At 43.4% G+C, this 18,450-nt stretch overlaps 1 protein-coding gene across 1 annotated transcript in view; it reads left to right on the plus strand.

Annotated features, from left to right (window-relative positions):
• LRRK1 (leucine rich repeat kinase 1) overlaps positions 1-18,450 on the plus strand; it is a gene marked incomplete at both ends in the record, with an annotated part of 73,081 nt that overhangs the window by 7,303 nt on the left and 47,328 nt on the right. The window contains 4 exons of the mRNA XM_080626528.1: positions 10,585-10,748; positions 11,382-11,550; positions 13,473-13,655; positions 14,268-14,416. Coding sequence (XP_080482654.1) covers positions 10,585-10,748; positions 11,382-11,550; positions 13,473-13,655; positions 14,268-14,416 — 665 coding nt within the window. The remainder of the gene's footprint in view (positions 1-10,584; positions 10,749-11,381; positions 11,551-13,472; positions 13,656-14,267; positions 14,417-18,450) is intronic.

An 18,450-nucleotide genomic window follows, 5' to 3' on the forward strand; every position in this document is an offset into this window, starting at 1 on the left:
CATCTGAAAAACAAAACAGTCTGGCTCCTTAAAAAGTCCAGCTCCTTAAGTGGGCTTGTTTTCGTGATCACAGTTCTCCAGTGTTCTGCACCTTGAACCTTTCACACTGGTGTGTTTTCAGCCCAGCTGGAAGCTAAGGACCACTCAACCCCTTGCTCACTCCACCCCTACAGAGAAAATGAGCTCTATCCCAGCTGAAACCAGGGCACACATGATGGCAGGGTGGGAATAAAAGCTGTCAAATCAAGGTCATTTGCATGGATTGGGCCAGGTTCTCATGTGCAATGGATTAGAGTTCATTATAGACTGGTGGGAGGGGGATGAAATGTGCCTTGCTTAAGCTTGCTGTCTCTACCTTGAAGCAGCTATCTAAAAATGCTGTGAGCTGCAGTAGGCTCACAGCATCTGCTTTTGTTTGAACATAGCATTCTCCTGGGCAGAATCCGTGTTCTCCCTCCACTGAAATGAATGCTGATATTCCCAGACATCAGGAAGACCAAGGGAAAGGATCTCCCCCTTCTCCCTCTTTGCAAATGCAGATGTTTCATCTCTGCTGCTCGTAGGTTTTGTCACAAGTGAAGGAAGGTTTTAGTTTCTTTAGTAGCCCCTGTTAAAGCTTTGGCAGCACATCACTATGCAGCCTGATTTGTGACCAGCACTGTCTCGGCCAACAGCAGAGGTCTTTTTATCAGACTTTCTCTTCTGCCTCCAGACACAACTGTTAAGGTAATCTTCCCTCTGAGATATTCTATCCTGGAAACTGGCATCTTGGTGGATCTACCTTCATGGAAGCTGGTGGAAGTGCTCACCTTGAGTTCAGTAGAAGCTGGAGTGGAACATCTCTCTCTCCACTGTTTTGTTGGGGTTTTATTTTCTATTCCAGACTATTGTGTTCATCTCTTTCCTGTGATGCTCCTGCCAGCTCTGCAGTTCCCTTGGCTTTGCTGTTGCCGAATTGGCTGTTCAGCTTCCTTGATGCCAACCATATCCAGTATCTTAATTGCGTTTTCTTTTCTCCTGCATGTAACACATGTACCTAAACTAATCTAGAGTTGTTGTTGTCTTGGTGATAAATGAGAAGTGGGGATAGCAAAGGGTAAAGTATTTTATTTAGCAGACAGTTAAAGCACATTGATCTTTGTCTAACATGTACTAAGCTTGCATTTTGTTGAGTGGGACCCCCTCAAATCTCTTGAAGAGCTTTTTCTCTTAGATGTGTCTGCTTTTTCCTCGATCTGTCAGTTTGTTTAATAAAAGATACTCTCTACAGACTTCCCTTAAAGTAGCCCGTGAAGCTGTTGTCATCTCATGTGTTAGTGCTTGGTAACTGGGTTAGCTTCTGCACATGTATAACTTGGGAGCACAGGCTGTAGGGTTGGAAGGAGTGTGTGGGTCAGTGTGCCGGTGTCACACTCTTAAGCCTTATTTAAGGCCCGTTTTAAGCACGTTAACTTGTCTGTTCCTTCTGCTTTTCTAGAAGACTGTTCCTCATTTCTCCAAGACTTCAAACTTTCTTCTAGCTGGCAGCCAAAATGTGTTCCTACCCTGCACATAAATAACTCTTCTCCTTCCCTGGTGTCTCCCTCTCCATGTATTTATAGACAGTACTCCCATCTCCATCCAGCCTTCATTTTTCTAGGCTTTTTTTGTCTGTAGTCTTGTAATTAGACTATTGCTTTGATTCTTTTCCACCTCTTCCAGATTCTCTTAATATTCCTTGAATACAGTAAACTGGACTTGTGCAAGGTATTTTACATCTTTTTAATGTAGCTTTCCCTTTTTTTCCCTCCTCTCTGGCTGGCCTTTCCAAAACCTTCATATGTCCAGGATCTGCCAGACCTGCTCGGTCCTTGGGGAAGGGAGGAAGCACGCATCTAAGGTGGCAGCAGCTACCCAGGACCCCTGCCATGTGATGGAGGGATGGAGAACTGGGCTTGCTGCTATGGCCCAAGAGGACATGATGGAGCAGCTCTTGAGCTTCATCTTATCACTTTAAGCAGGTTTCTCTGAAAGCCCCACTGAGGCTTGTCTTTCCCAGTAGCATCCGTGGTGTTTCATGGGGATGGAGAGGCAGATGTTGGCTGCTTCTGTGCTATTGATTTTGACCAGCAGTTGGGTTGGAGTGTCTTAAATGGGTTTTCCATTTAGGAGGGTGTTTACATGTGTTATTAAAGTGAAACATAAGCTTAGGAGCTGCTTTTCTCAACTCAGACAAGCTGTGAAATCGCTGAATGTGTCTTTGATAGAGCCAGTAGAAGACTTGGACTCGGAAGAGACCTGGGCAGAGACCTTGGGCCTGTCCTCCCCTCACACATACACAGGGAGTCCCTCCCTGAACTCTTCCAGATGCAGCCTCCCGGAGCTGGGGCTAAAAGCATTTGCTTCTTTCTAAAGCTAGCTTTAAATAGATGTGTAAGGAGGACATAGCAGAAAGGGGCTGGCCATGACACGGTGCTTCCCCAGTGTGAATAATTAGTGACTTTTGGTATAGAAGGATGTTGAGCAAATTACTTCTTTGAAAGAGAGAGAGTTACTGATGTGTAATTTCTTTTCCTTCTGATCAAAGCTTGAACATTAAGGAAAAGTTTCCAAAGAAACCAAAGTTAGCCATGAAATTCTTGTTTTATGGTGTTTCAAATGAAATCCAATCTTGGTTTGGTTTCATGGCTATAACGTTTGATGCAGTTGGACGGGAATGGTCTCACTAGAGACATCTTTCATCATTTAATAATCCTCTTTCCAGGCATGCCTGGAAATGGGCATAAATAAAATCCAGAAGCGTTGTCATACTTCTGTATGCTTAATGTATATCTTCCAATTTAAAATGTGGAAAGCCAGAGTGGTGTTGCCAGCCTTGCCTGCAAAAGCAGCTTTTTGAATGATTCAAACTGTAGGATTGGAACCAAACCACTGAGGCCAAAAGACAAAAATAGAAACTTTCACTTAGAGCTGAGTCATTTGTATTTTTGATGCAGCAATTGGCTCTCTGGCCATTTGGAGCAATCTTGGTTCCCTCAATCTCATTCTCTTAGGGGTGGAAATGAACACCATCAATGTTCTCTGTGGGCTTTGCTGATCCTTTGCACCCAAAAGAGGGCACTACTGGGGGCATCCCCCTTCTCTGCAAGAGCCAGCCTTTGCCCTGTGCTTGCAGGAGGTCATCCGTGTCCCATTCCTTCTCTGCACTGTGTCTACCAGGGGTGATGAGACAATCTGACCACTGAGAAATGCACTGATGCTCTGAGTGCTCCTATGGTTCAAAAGGGATGAAAATGCACACGTGGAGCTGCTTAGGCCTGACACTTTTACTCAGTGGAGGGAGTAAAACCATCACTGTCACCAACAACAGCCCAGTTCATAGCACTGGTAAGCTGGAGGGGGCAGGGTTAGCGAGCGGCTGCCTGCTTGTGTTCTGTACCCAGCCACTGGGTGGGAAGTGGGAAGGCGAAGAGAGAGGAGGAGGAGGCAGCAGCCCTGTGTTTGTTATTGCTGCTGCCATTTGGGATATGGTGGTTGCCTTGGTGTTATCTACTGCAGCTAAGGAAACTATAAATGGAGAGGGTGCAGCTAAAGGTGGGATGGGGAACAATGGGAGCCTTATGTGCTGTATGCACTGCCAGACGGGGATTTGTGTGGGGTTTATCAGCACACAAGAGGCTGGCTGCAGCACCTGGATCCCATGGTGCTGATGGAGTGCCTTTGCTCTGATTCTGTGGTGAAAGTTATATGCCTCCTGCCCCTCTTCCATCGAATATAGCTCAGGGCAACAGAAGGGGTGCACTTAGAAAACAATCATTGGGGAGCACCATGTCTAAGGTAGAGTTGTCCTGTTGCGGAATGCAAGAGAAGAGCCATATCCCAGGGCCATCACATGTAGTAGCCCTGTTCCTTTTGCCTTGGTAGCTGCAGGTACCATTAGTGATCCCAGACTTACTTTTCCAGAGTGATTTGCACACTGACATGATGGGTTTGCTCTGACTTGTATTCCAGTGTGTGTGCACTCTCCAACCTCATTGCTTTGTAATGGCTGTGTGTGTAGCCTGTTTTGTACTTCAGCAAAGTAAGAATAACCAGCTTAGTTTCATTTTAACTTCTTGGACAATACAAGTCATTTCCAGAGTCCCAAGGATCTGGGAGGCACACACACAGATGCAGCAGCCTGCTCAGATCTGGTAGAGCTTTTCAGCCCTGGCTCAGTGCTCACCATGGCAGAAGGACAGACAGACAGCTTCACACAGCCATTCAGGCATCCATCATGCTGCCCACTAAAGACTGTCGAGTCTCAGTGCTGCCTCTGTTTAAGGCTTTTCTGTCCCCTCTTCCCCCATTGTCCTGGATGATGAAGAAATGATTGTGTAAGTGTGGAGCTAAAGCCTTTGGAAATGTCTGATGTTCGTAATTCAGTTCTGGAACCCCTTAAAAAGGCAGAGTCCAGAGCATTTTTCCATCTGGGACTTAATATTTTCCTTTCAGGTTTGCATTAGCAAATGCTTTTTTTCCTTGCAGGTTAGGAGTGTTTCTAAAGAGAAAATTTCCAGTGGCTCCGGTGATAACTGGTCACTTTGCGTGGCTGTACCTAAAACTGTCAGAATGCCCTTTACAGGATCCTAAATGCTTGCTGGAAGATGCTCAGTGCAGATGAGCACTTGGTGTGCGTGGTACTGCCATGCAAAGGACTTAAAAATAAGTCCAGATTATGCAATAAGAAGTGAAAAATATCCCTTCAGTCCTGGAGTTTTGTCTTTGAAGCATTCTTCTGTGTTTCAGATCTGGTCTTTTGTGGGGTTATTAAGTTTCCTTTTGGGGCAGTGAGCATTGATTATAAGCAATGTTGTAGATGCGGGTGTCTTTTGTACTCAGTGCATCATCTTTTCCACTGCCTAGGCAGAGAAATCTTGGTGTGGAGCTGCTCCTTTAATTAGCTGAAATAATAGATGTTTGGGTGAAATGGAACCACAAAAAATAAGCAGACGAAGCCTGTGGAGGGTTCCTGCTGTCCTGAGAAGCTGGCATGTCTCACTTGTTGTGAAGAGAGATTAATCAGGGTCAGAGGGACATAGCCCAATTCTGGTGTAGTCTCTCTAGTAGCGGTGCTGAATTTCCCATATAAACCATCTCAGTTGGATTTACCATACCTTTCTCTCCTTGCTTTCTCACAGTGGGGTTTATAAGTGGTTCTAACCAGTTTTGAATCCTTCCAGGTACATTTTACAGCAGAATTGGTTGAGCCATAGGTATTTTGCCTAAATCTGAGAACAAGGTGAAATAAATGATAGGCTTCCTACTGCAGGACCCTCCTTTGAAGGGTTCTGAGCTGGTTTTCTTATTAAAGTACCCAGGGTTTTTTTTTCTTCCAGTCTTGCAAGGGGAATTCTTTTTCAGTATCTCAAAGATTTCCAGAGGCTTGAAAAATTTTTCTTACCCATCTAAGTGGGAAGCGCAATGTAGGACAGATCCATCATCCTTTGAAGTCACTGGAGGCTTCCTCTTGGCTGTTGTTCAGTTTATTAGTCTGAAGTTTCTCAAAGCAACAGAAGATACATGGGTCTGTTACAGAAAAAACATGGCTTTCTGTTAATTTTGCAAACCAGGCGGCCAAAGCTTCTCTAAGGTGGTATTGAAAAATATTCAGCAACACTCGGGGAGTTTCTAAGCATTTTGGGGTGGTTGGCTTTAAATATTCAACATATCTCAAACCTCATCTCTGTCCCATTTTTTATTCGCTCTGTGGCAGCGCTCAGGAGTCAAAATACGGAAGATTAAGCTGGTAAAGGTTAGCTGTAACCATCTGGGGCTGCTGAGGAATTAATGTCTGAGCTCAGCCCAGAGGGGCAGCCTCCCTGCCCACCCCCATCCCCAGATCCTCTCTGAACCAGAGGCTTGGATTTCGCTGTAATGGGCCATGGAGATCAAAATAACTGTCAAGGCTCAAATGTAGTAGTTCATTCAGACAAAGCAGCAGCCAGGCAGGCAAAAGACATTACATCCAGTGGCTGCTGGAAGAGCTGCTTGTGCAGAAGCAGAGGTGGGTGACAAAACAGTCCAAGGAATTAATAGCTTAATTGAGCATCACTGAATGGGATGCTGTGTTAAAGTCATCATCTTGATTTGTTCCTGTCTCTGGAAATACCTGCACACATTATGACAAGGTCAGTAGCAGTTTTAAAGTTTTATTGTTATTGTAATTCTGTTTTGGAGCAAGTTAGCTTTCTGCCCTATTTTATCCTGCGTTAAGCATCTTATACCTTTCTCTGCTAAATAAAAATACCCTTGTTAGTTGCCGAAGAACTCCTGCTTTATCAAAGGGACTAAGGTAGCATGTACAAACTGTGAGTTAATGTGTCAGAGAGAGAAATGCAGTGATTTGGGATATAAAGGTAATAATCATCTCTACAGTGCGCTGTTTTGTCGTGCAGCCATTTGCTGATTCACAGCATTGACCTGCAAACCCTCACCTTGTTACTGAAGAAGGCACACTGTCAGTTTAGAGATTTCAGTTTGGTTTTTCTTCACTTGCTATAATAACAAGGCCTGAGGCAGAGTGTGACTACATATATCTCTGAAATTCTCATTATATCCTTTATTAATGATAAGACTTGGTTTTGTTTTGTTTCTTTTAGCTGGGCCAGCAGTCTGCTGCTCTTTACTCTTGTAACCTTTGAATGGCAATAAAATAACACTGCTTTGTTTCACTGGTAACCTGTGTTTCCACTGGAATATATTTTAGGAGAAAATGAGTCTTTCCCATAGCTTTTGTAAAAAGCTGTTAATGCAAAGCCAAACTTAAGGCATTTCCAATGTATAAAACATTGAAATCTAAGCGGGAAATATTTCCAAAGTTTGGTGTTTCTAGTAGCCTTTTATTACAGGAATATCCAAGAAGTACTGCTAGAATATCATAACTTGCTCTGCTGTTTTGCATATAGCAATGTGCACTGTTAAACAGTAACACAGACCCTCCTGTGCAAAGTGCAGAAGCCAGTTCCTAAATCCATGCAATCTAAGAATTAAAAGCACTTTGTTACCTCCAGGCTCAGATGCTCAGCATGTTGCGTGATAAACAGAGATTCAGTTTTATTCAGCTTCAGTATTGCTCTCATATTGTGTTGTTCAAGGCTGTATGCAAGTGAGGTGACCCTATTATGAAAGCCACAAAGAGCTCATGTAAGGAGTGTGAGATTTGTAGGGTTAAAACCATAGGCAGAACTTTGGATTTCAGCCCAGTTTTCTGCTAAAAATGGCTGATACATGTATTGGCAAAACTTTACTTCCAGCCTACATGAGTGCCAGTACTGATGATAGTTCAGTCATGCAATTTGTAGCAATAAAACAGTCTTTAGCCAGTCAAATATAATTTTCCTCATTTTTTTTTTTTTCCCTACTGGTTAGTATAAATTAAGCTTGTGAAACATGCTGCTTCCTATTTTCCATCTGTATTTCAGTCAATATATCACTTACTAAGCTACCAGGAAATCTCTGTGAATTGGGTAATTTGCTTGGCGAGATGCTTAGCTTTACCATGGATGGCTTCTGTGGTTTCTGGGAGCTTAGGAATGGATAGTCCACCTTTCCTTGTTTAACCTTTGCAATCTCAAGTTAACTTTGACAAAAACATGTGAGTCCAGCAGTTGGTTCAGGGCAGGCTTTTTTATCTCTCTGTAGCTCATCAGTTTTGCTCCTTTCAGGCTTGTAATTACTTCAATTGCAAAGTGTTCTTTATGCTGAAGACCTTTGGCGGCTTTTTTCCGCAGGTCTGAGGCAGGAGGTCAGTTTTCTCTGCAGAATGCGATCATAGGGGGAGGTTTTGATGACAGTTACGTAAGAAACTTGAATGATGAGCAACGTAATCTTTCTGCCAGAATATTTAAATAGAAATAGATTGGTTTCAAACAGTAGAATTGTTCAGGTCTCCTAGATTCAATGAAGTTTTTATTGATTTCTGTTTGATGGATGTTTAAATGTCCAAAAGTAGGCAGTTTTGATTAGTTCAATAAAAATTCGCCTAAGACAAGATTAAAATTGAGTTTAAGGGCTAAAATTAACCCCAATGACTCTGATTAAACTGCCAGCTAATTCTGGGAGCATGTGAACTCCATGAAGCCAGCTGTTTGTGACCTTCCCATTCCTGGAGAGCCCAGAAGTCTGCAGCTAACATATATGAATAGACTGCGATGGTTGATGGCCAGCCCATGTTCTCCAGATGGTGATGATAGTAGCAATGGTTGTAACTGAGCCATTACACTACAAAGGACTTTTGAGGGGGCCAAAACTGTAAGAGGAAGCATGACACATTAGCTAAGTAGTTTTGTGAAGCAGTCATTTGTTAAAACACAGAAGCGGTTTTGGCATTAGGATCTGGCTTGTGGCGTTCCTGCTTTCCTCAGTAACAACATTGTGGTCCTTTTTGCGCTGCCTGGCCAACTGATCTGGTATTCCTTCCTGCACAGTGGGGCAGTTCCAGTAGGAGAGGTGGAAAATGCTGCTGTAAGGAGAGCTCTGATGTGCAGTGCATGAGAGGTTGGCTGGAGAGGTCTCTATTACATGAGGAAGTGACACCAGCATCTCCCAGATCCCAAATGAATCTGTGACCACAAGATACTTGTCACCCCACCTTCCCTGGCCATGATTTAATAAGAAAGAAGAAAGATGGCCCTGCTTTGTTCTATGACAGAAAGATGTGCCTTTACGTGCAGAATGGCTGCAGATGTGGGGTCTTGAATGATAGTCCTCAAAGTCAGGATTGAAGCTGGAAGGAAGTAAATTTGTCCCTCCTTTCAGCATTTCTTTAGGAACAAGACTAAAGTTGCTGTGCTCTGCCAGCCCTGATTTGCAATGCTTCCTGCTCAGCTTTCCAGCTGTTCTGTATCTCTGATGTGAGACATTTTTTCCTTCAAGGGGAATTCCAGTGCTTCTCTCTAGGTTCAGGATTTCATCACAGGACACTAAGCGCAGGGAGGCTGCATGTTCCAGTAACTACAGTGTTTGCTTGGATCTGTACTTCAGACTGAAGAACTGTTTTGCTTTAATGTTCTCTCTTCTGCCACCTTTTAACAGTTACTTGCCAAAGAATCATTTGCATTTCCTACCTTTGGTGTCCATTCAAAAGAGAATTAAATCATATGCAATATTCTTAGCGATCCCTTACAGTGTGTGGTCTGCTCTAAAAGACTGGACCAATGGATGAATTTCTTTTCCTAGGTACCCCCAAAAACTATGGAATTATGAAGGCACTGCACCTATTAACATGCACTCTAAGATGCTCTTTATTATGCTGTAATGTAGCACCACATTCATCTGCCGTGATTTCTGCTGCTCATCCTTTACACGCTGTGCGTCATCTGAGAAAGGTTATTGATGTGGGCACATTTTTAATGGCACGAATCTCTGGAGCCATCTCCAATGTCTGAGTGATTTGAGCGTCGTTTAAATAATTGATGAGAAGCGTTAGTCAGAATCTGTTGGTGATTCAGACTGCATTATTCAAAGATATTTACTGACAGTTATAGATTGGTCCAAATTTACTTCTTTTTTCCAGGCTGCACTAAACTGAGCTCTGTATGACATAGCTGTCTACTGAAAAAGAGTAATCCTTGTTAACGTATATGAAAATCTGTGGATTTAAGGGCTTTATTTAACTGGTTGCAAATAGCAATAATAATAATGTCTTAACAGGAAAAAAGTGAGTAGGAAACAGTTTCTTTTCAAGTGAAAAGTGCTGCTTTTCTCTGCCTTGCTTCTTGTTCAGGAGTGGACCTGAACATCTCACTCATAATTTAGTGTCTTTCCTGCAGCTTTCCCTGGCCTGGTAGCTGGGGGTGGGTGGATGTAAGACTTCATGGCTGCCTCTTCATCTTCACCACAAGCATCTTCTCTAATGGCTTGTGGCTTTTAAGCTTTGACGTGTAAAAGCTCTTCTGGGTCCTAAGAGCATTTTAAGAAAGGAAGTCTAGCCTAGGAGATTCTCCATGATCGATCACTGGGAACCTGAATAATCTCGTTTTACTCTCATTCCCAGAGTAAAAATATTCCCTATTTCTTTTCTTTCACATTCATTGAGGTGTATAAACCTCTGGTTGAAAATGCTGGAGAAGAACAGTGGGGTTCTATTAGGCTGTTGTCAGGAGGTGAAGTGTGACTGAAGTGAAGTTAATGCCAGAATTGCTTTGCAGGTCATGCAGTCTCCTTGCTGCTTTAGAAGTGCTGCAGTTGCCAGTCTTGTGAAAGCTCTTCCCCTCTCTGGTTCCTGCAGCAGAAGGCTGAGCATGGTGGGCTGCTGCAGAGCCTATGTGTCTCTGTGTGTGAGCTTTCATGCTGTACTTTGGAAACCACCTCTGGGAGCAATTGGGGAACTCGCTGTCCCTGTTAGTTTCATGTCCCTATTGGAAAGTACTTTACCGTGTTACCCCTTTCTTTTATCAGGCAAACAAGTGTTCAGGTTTCTCCTTTTTTGTTGTTACTTGTGTGCAGTAAATATTCCACTGAAAATAATTCACCCCCTTTTTTTGTTGCCAGGGTGCAGTGATGTTGCAGCTGTACATGAGTAATGCACAGGTACTTCATTCCTCTTTTCAATCTCTACTGCAGGAACTGTGGACATGGGTGGCAAACAGTCCACAGTTGGTGGAGTCTCTGTCATTCAGACACCTGTGACAGAAAGCATTCAGGATGCTTACAAAGCTGGAGACACCAGTAAGGCCCAAGAGTTGATTAAATTGTCGTGTGAGGAGACTGCACTGCAAGTGGAAAAGGTAGGGTTAGGTTACTGCTCTTTCTCAAATTGTGTTGGGAAAGAAACCAATATGCCAAACCACTGTCTTCCATCGTTTCTCATGCAGAAAATCCATTCAGGTATATATGTTATGTTGGTACTGCAGGGTCCCATGCATAGCTGCTTGTGTCAGAAACACATGGTCAGAGATGGTGTTTGCCCTTGAAAGCACTGATCAGAGAAAGCAGTGATCAGAAAGCACTGCTCACTGATCACAGAGACCCCAGGGAACAGTGTATTTAGGAACAGGAGGCTGTGCAAGGAGGGGTGCTGGTGCTGTGGCCACAAAAACAGGGAAATACATGAAAAGGAAGTAGTTCATAGACTTTGCAAAATATGTGTTCCCCCATCAGTGGGAAGACGGTCAGTGGCCTCCTGGGAAGTTTTTCCTGCTTGTGTTTGGAACTATATTCTCTGCGCCAGGTTCTGCCTTCAGAGCCCTCCCTTTGAGCCTGTTCTTTATGTTTATAATGGCTACTAGTGTTTATGACATTCTCAGTTACAGTGGCTATGCATTTACATGGGCACAAATAGATACATAGCTCTCAAAATGCTCTCTTCATCTGCCCACTCCCTTTACAGAAAATGTATTTTGCTGTATTTTCTTTGCCAGTGTCAGCTTTTAGGTATTGCAGCAGCATATGGAGATCTGCAGGCAGTGAGGTATTTACTGAAGGAAGCATTAGTGGTGTTACCAACAGAGCCTAATGATGACAACGCAGCTGTGGTGGCTGCATATTTTGGACACAAGGATATTGTGAAGGAGCTGCTGGATTCCTTGCGTGGTAAGCCTGTTGGGTTGCCTCTGCCTTTCCTTAAGCTTGTTGGTAGCTGTGTGTGCTGTAGCTTCAAGCAGGCATTTGTTTTTTCATGTTCCTTGAAAGGGGAGGGACTAAGTCCTGGGAAAGTGCGAGGAGGGATCTAATCTATGCTGTGTTTGAAGGAAACTTTCCCTGTGGGGGAAGAAACACATGCATAAAAATATTCCCTGTTTGCAAATTGGAAGTGAAGGAAGATGCCATGGAGGCAATTCATTCCCGTCAGCCTGCACAGCTGGGCAACATCCCAGACCCTACAGAGAAATCAAGGGATTTCAGGAAACAGCATCATCCCACTCTGCTGATCCAGCAGACACAGTGGTGCTGGGAGTAAGAATGCAGCATGACTGGCTGGCTGGTAATAGTTTGGGTGCACAGCTGGCAACGTGCCGCATGCTCTCTTGTTGGCATCTTGTTCTGACTGTGAGGGGAATTCCTTCTTTAGAATCGTAATGTTTTAATCAAATGTTATTATACGTTATTTTATAGCAGAACAGAGACATTTTTAGACCTGGACATAATTCTTAGAGCAGCTGTGAGGGCAGAGGGAAGAGCATTGCTCTGAGTCAGGACCAGAAACTGTGTTTGGGTCCTCTGTTGCTTTCTTGATGGGGGGCATGGCACCTGCTTCTTACTGGGACCCTCTATGGATTCAAGATCTGTTGGTCCTGCACAGCAGCCAGAGCAAAATGCTGTCTTGACCTCAGACCAACTCTAACAGCTAAGCTATGCCTCTGCAATATTTGACCTGAATATAGCTCTAGCTCCTCACTGGAGCTGTGTACTTGCCAGTGTTCTCAATGAGAACAGGAATTACCTGTTGGGAAACCTGCTTATTCAATGTTCTTATACTGTTAGAGCACTAATAAGGGAAGAAACTTTCCAGTTTGGGGATGCAATTAAATGTAGTATTTCCTTCAGCCAGAAAGGAGGCTGAACAGCAGTGTGTTTGTAACCTAGTAGCAAAAATTATATTAATATAGTGCTCTCAGTAATGAGAAGTGACTTAAGTGGTTTCTGAAAACTTAGCTTAGAACTGACCAAATTCCCTTCAACTCTTGCTTCAAGGGATCAAGGGAGGTGCTCTATCCAAACAGCAGCTTTCAGAAGTTTTTATGCGGGACTTTCTATTCATTTCCCTGGGAAGTTACATAGAAACCAATCCCAGGGCTTAGGAATAACTTGCATTAATTTGCAGTTTGGCTGATGCAGCGATCCTCTCTGGCTCAGTGTGAGCTTCTTGTGGCTTACAGCTGATGTGGAGCCTGTTTTTGATAGCATGAGGGCGAGTGATTAAGTCAGGTTGTTAAGAACACAAAGAGCAATGTAATTTCCATATGGAGAAACTGCAAAAACACTCCCAAAAGTTAGCATGTAAACTTGGGTTTGTGGATGTTTCTGTGAGCATTTCAAAGGGGATGTGAATTTGTAAAGTGCTATTGTGCATCAGGGAAGATTTGAGGACTGCTTATTGTTAGCAGAAATAATCCTGTCATGGGCAGTTAGTTACATGGACAGAATTATGTACACCTAGAGGAAAGCAGTGTTCTACTGGTAAAACATTAATTCAGCAAAATAAGCAGTTTGGCGATGACTAAAACATTAGCAAATTCATGCAGAAATCAGGACATGGCACTTTAGTTTTTAGCCTTAAATGGCATTTATCTAATGTCTAACTGATGAATTGGTAGTAAAGGATTCACCCAAAATGAAGTATTCCAAGGGGAAATGAATCTTTTTTTTGTGGTAGACGTTAGGGTGCGGTGGAAATCTGCTCCTTAGTCCTCAGGAGCTTTACCCTGCTCCCCTTGCACAGCCATTTGTGGATGACTCTTGTACATCACAGCCTGCTGGCATCAACCAAGTCAAATGCTGTCTCTTTTCAGTAGGTCCTAGTACTTGCCAACAACTCCTGAACTGGATGCTGGCCATAGCCTGCCAGCAGGGACATTTAGACATAGTGAAACTCCTAATTCGTGCATACAGTGCTGACCCAGAGAGCTGTGCAGTGAGGAAGAATGAGTTTCCAGTTCTTATCCGGTTGCCCCTCTATGCTGCTATAAAGGCAGGTATGTATGCGCATGCTTCAAAACTTCCTTTTCTGCAATGCTTTTTAAAGAATGGGCTGAGTTGTTCACATCGAGGAAGGGATTAGTGTGGACTGGCTTGTCTGGAATTGTCCTGAATTTCCGGTGGGATAAATGAAATAAAATCAGCTCTGAATCTTTTGACTTAGCCAGATTTAAGTCAGGGCCTTCTTAAGTTATAGTACTGTAAATACTGAGGGGCTGAACTTTCCTCTGTAAACTCTTGGGGAAGAGACCCCTCAAAAATGGAAACTTTGCAAGTGAAAGTATTATTGTGATGGACTCTCTGGCAAACATGCTTGATTTAGGCTGAATAATTTACATTTCAAAGCACAGCTGTGTGTATAGATTAGATGGGGAAAGAGGAAAAAGAGCAAGGCTGGGCCCGTGCTTTCACATAGTGTCTTTGCTGTCTCAGTTTGACCAAGCTAAATCCTGTCACTGGAGGAAACAGCCTTTAGAAAGTTCAGTTTCCTTTTTGCACACCACATGGCTTTTTTTCAGAAGTGGTTATTTCCCAGGATTTCTGTTCAGCTCCTTGTTGGTTCATTTACATGAGAAGAAGAGAACAGACAATCTGCTTTTCTCTTAAAGGGAATGAAGATGTAGCCGTGTTTTTATTACGGAATGGAGCTTTCTTTTGTTCCTACATCCTGATGGACAGTCCCGAATCCAGCAAACACCTTCTGAGGAAGTATTTCATTGAGACGAGCCCACTGCCAGGTAGTGCTCCAGCAAAACCAGTAAGTAGCCATTTATCTGTCTGAAGAGATGTTCTTTTAAAGGACTATCATGTTAATAATTGATATTTGTCTTTGGGTACCATGTGGCTGGTGATTCTTCTCAGCTAAGAGCCTTGTGGTTTGCTACCCATTAAGAGAACAAGCTGTGAAAGTGGCTTTCATGCCAGCACTGAGCTGCAAGGTGTAATGGCATCATTGTGCAAGACACTGTGTGTGGCAGCTTCCACTTGGCAATTTTACTGTCAGTGTGTGAACCAGGTATATGCTGTGGAAAGGAAACATAGACTTTGCGCTCAAAGTCTTCCAGAGAAATAAGCACTGCCACAGGCTTCCTTTGTGACTCTAGGATAATCACTTCATTTAGGTTTCTGCCGTGGATTCTGGTTGCAAGGTAATGCCACAAGCACAGTGCAGAGCAGAGCATGTAAACCCTTCTCTTCCCCTGCGTCAGATAGCTCAGATACAGCACGTACAAATAGGTTCATGTGGCTTTTTATTAACATGGAACATGAGTAGAGCAAGCTCACATCTGCTCAAAATATCTTCCCTACTTCAGACCCCCATCAGTAAAAGATGCCTGGTAGCCTTTACTGTCACTTGCTTAGGGCAGATCTGGCTTTCTGAAGCAGCGTGGGGAGGATCGTGTGTGATCACATCATATTAGTTGAGCTGAGCTTGTGCCACACAAATGGTTTTTGATGGGAAACCAAGGCCAACAAAAAGCAATTGAAGCCTTTTTAGGCTGGCAAGAGCTCTGTTAGCTACTCAGCCACTTAAAGCCTTCTGACAATTTTGGTAATTCATTTGCATCTCTGTTTCTTCCACTGTAAAGTGGGGAGATTTAAACTCCTCGCATCTTACAGCTGTTAGAAGGCTTAATACATGATGAAGGTGCTTTGAGATCTACAGATGAGTGTCACTGTTTTCACGCAGGGTATTATTACGTCTCATGATTATCACATTTCTTTATGTAACTAAGCTATGTTCTTCATTCTCTTAATCTCTATTATCTTAGTGTCCTTTATTCAGAGCTGAAAAATGTCTCAGCACACACTGTTACTGCTTTATAGGGAAGCACATAGTATTTCGTATTATTTCTACTCTCATCCAGCATAGTTATCAGGCATGTTCTGGTTTTCCCCTCTGTCTGTAAGTAACTGACACTAAATAGGAGCATCAGAGAGCCCTGAGCTTTCAGTGGTTTTCATTAGGTCATAAAAATTTTGCAGTGAAAAATTGTGAGGGATTTTTTGATCAAGGCTCTTTCTGCATGAATCCCATTACCAGCTGGGTATCTCTTTGCTCAGCTCGTAATAGCATGGGGTGTTGATTCTGCTTTGCTGTTAAAGTAAAAATAAGAGAGAGGTTTTCATGGTTTTACAAACTTCTCCATTCTCTGTTTTCCTGCCAAAGTCCTGTCTTGCTGGATTCCTGTCAACACTGTGAATGTTAGGCCACATATGTGAGCTTGACTTCATTAGGTTCCATCAACGGATTTGGAGCCCTTGCTGTGGGAATCTCAGTTTCATTGACAGGTAAATGATAGGAAGCTAAATCCTAGATGTTTCTGGATAACAGTTGATGAAACTACATGCCTTCTAGAAGGAAAACAAAATCCAACTAACTGGATAATTCAACTTGAATAAACTTGGAATAAATGTCTGAGTCACAGGGAAGAGGTCTGTTTTCCATGTGAACTTGCTGGCAATATTTAACCTAGCTGCTGTAAAAGTGACTCAGCTTTGCTGTTGTCACACCCTGAGTGAAGAAGAGAGCAGCCTTGAAACATCAGCTAACTGCCAGAAAGGTCTGGACTAAAAAACAAGAGAAAAAAAAGACCCAGAAACTTGACTTTGATTCTTTTAGTAGCTGTTATTTTTAATATGTTTGCTTATTTAATGCATTCTCTTTGAATTCATTTTGGCAGACCGCACCAAATGCGGGAAGGTTTGTCCTAGTTTGTCTGCAGAGCTCAGATCCCTGGGAAGTGACAGCCACACACCCTGATAAGATTTTAAAAGACAGCTTTGTGGCCGCTGCAAACAAACTTCTTCAGTGCTTTCTTCATATCTCATAAGGTTCATGAATGCAAGTCTGCTTTTGTAAGTGCTGTGATGCATTTTGCACCAGGAGGAGGCAAAAAGCATCGTGCAGAGGCTGTGATGTGCATGGCAGGCAGCTGGGTGTCAGACAGTCTCTCCTCTTGAACAGGGCAGACGGAGCACAGACCATTTCAGAAAGAGTCCAGAACTTCAGAAGGGTTTGTCCCTTCTGTGCTATCTGTAAGTGAAAACACTGCACAGTTGACCTCCAGTTGATTTCACAGCAGTGAATGCTACCAGCTATGCATAAAATGTGGTTGGAGAGCTCGGTTTAGTGCCACACCTTCCAGGCAGTCACTGCACTCTGCAGTGCTGCCCTTCCTGACACACAAGGAGTCACATCTCATTTTTCTAATACCTGTTTCACCTTTTCTTTTTTTCCTTTCTGGCATAAATTTATCTCCACAGCAAACTACTGCCCTGCTAAAGAGAGGAAGTGCTCCTTTTTCACAGGAACAGGTAGCTAATGCCAGAAAGACTCCCTGTGTGGCTGGGTATAGATTCCAGATTTTGATAGGTGTCACCAGCATGGAGATCCATGTAACTTTCCAGTGTGTGCAGTGTGAGAGAGATCTGTTTTTCCCATTACAGACCAGGAAAGAGGAAATGTTTTGCAAAGAATTTCATGCAGAAGCGTGCAAACACCTCTCTGTGTGTTTGTGTGTGTGATCCACCTCTGATTTCTTTAATCATTGCCTGGCTTTCTCAGTTACGGTGAAGATATCTGCAGCAGTTCCACTCAAGATTCTCAGCAGCTTTACTAGTGGAGGAATTAGATGACCATCCTCAGAATATCCCATCTAACGAGTGAGGTTCTGTTGGGGCATGACACGTTATTTAGGAGAAATGCACAGCAGCCTTTTCAATCACCTTACCAAGTGGTCTCAAACCCAAGTAAATGTCTTTCGTATTTATAGTTCACCATTTGCCCAAGAGCAGCATGGTTTCTTGCCTCTGCACAATTTCCAGTCCCTGTCTCCCTCAGTGCATCCCCTGACATCACTGCAGTAGAATATTTCCATTTAGTTTTCAGGACTTGTATTGAGAAATCCTTTGTTTGGCAGGAGAGAGAAGTCCACAGAGGCACAGAGGTTTTCCTTGCCCTCTGAAGAGCAATAAGCTGCCCAGAGTCAGGCTGTGCCCAGGAGCTCACAGCTTCTGAACACTGTCTCTCACCAAGCCCTCCAGCCAGTGCCAAATAGAGAAGGGCTGAGCTGATCACTGGGCTCTGCAAGTTCAGCATCATAGACCTTTGGCATCAAAGAAACAGGATTTTCTGGGAAGGTAGTGGAGATGATTGAGTATGAGCTGGGGAGGAAATCCCTTTTCTTTGTGGCACTGCTGTCAGTGTTTCTTTCACTTAATTACATTTTCACTGCAGGGCCAAGTAAATCCTTAAGGTAGCTCCACTAACATAGGGTTGCTAGCACCAAGATGAGTTTGGTCCACTGTCCCTCATCAGATGAAGGGGCTTGGCTGGTGCTGGAGTTTGCAGCACTCAAAAGAGACTCAGTCCTTGGCTGTGGATGGGGAGGAAGACAGAGTGCAAAGCACTTACTGGTGAGATTCCAAAAGCTGCCTGGGAGATGGGGACACCTACCCTGCAGTGTTCGGTGCCAGTGTTGGATTTCATAATCTTGTCTGTGGTTTTAGAAGTCCCTATCTGAATTCTTCAGGTATCTTTTCTATCACATTAAATACCCTGGGGCCCTGGCTCTGCATTTTTGAGGTAAATGATACACAGCAATCTGAATGCAAAATAGAGATGAGTATCAGTCTGATATGGGAAACAGCAGAGATACAGGGTCCTGCTTGCACTCGCTAAAAGCTACAGATATTATTACTGCATTGGTAGGTGTGCTCAAGGACAAGTACTATTTTGCACTGTGAAGAGCATCATCATGAAACAAAGAAGGAACTGAGGGAGGGGAT

This window comes from Psittacula echo (genome assembly GCF_963264785.1).
Source record: "Psittacula echo genome assembly, chromosome: 10".
In the NCBI taxonomy this organism is placed as follows: Eukaryota; Metazoa; Chordata; class Aves; order Psittaciformes; family Psittacidae; genus Psittacula; species Psittacula echo.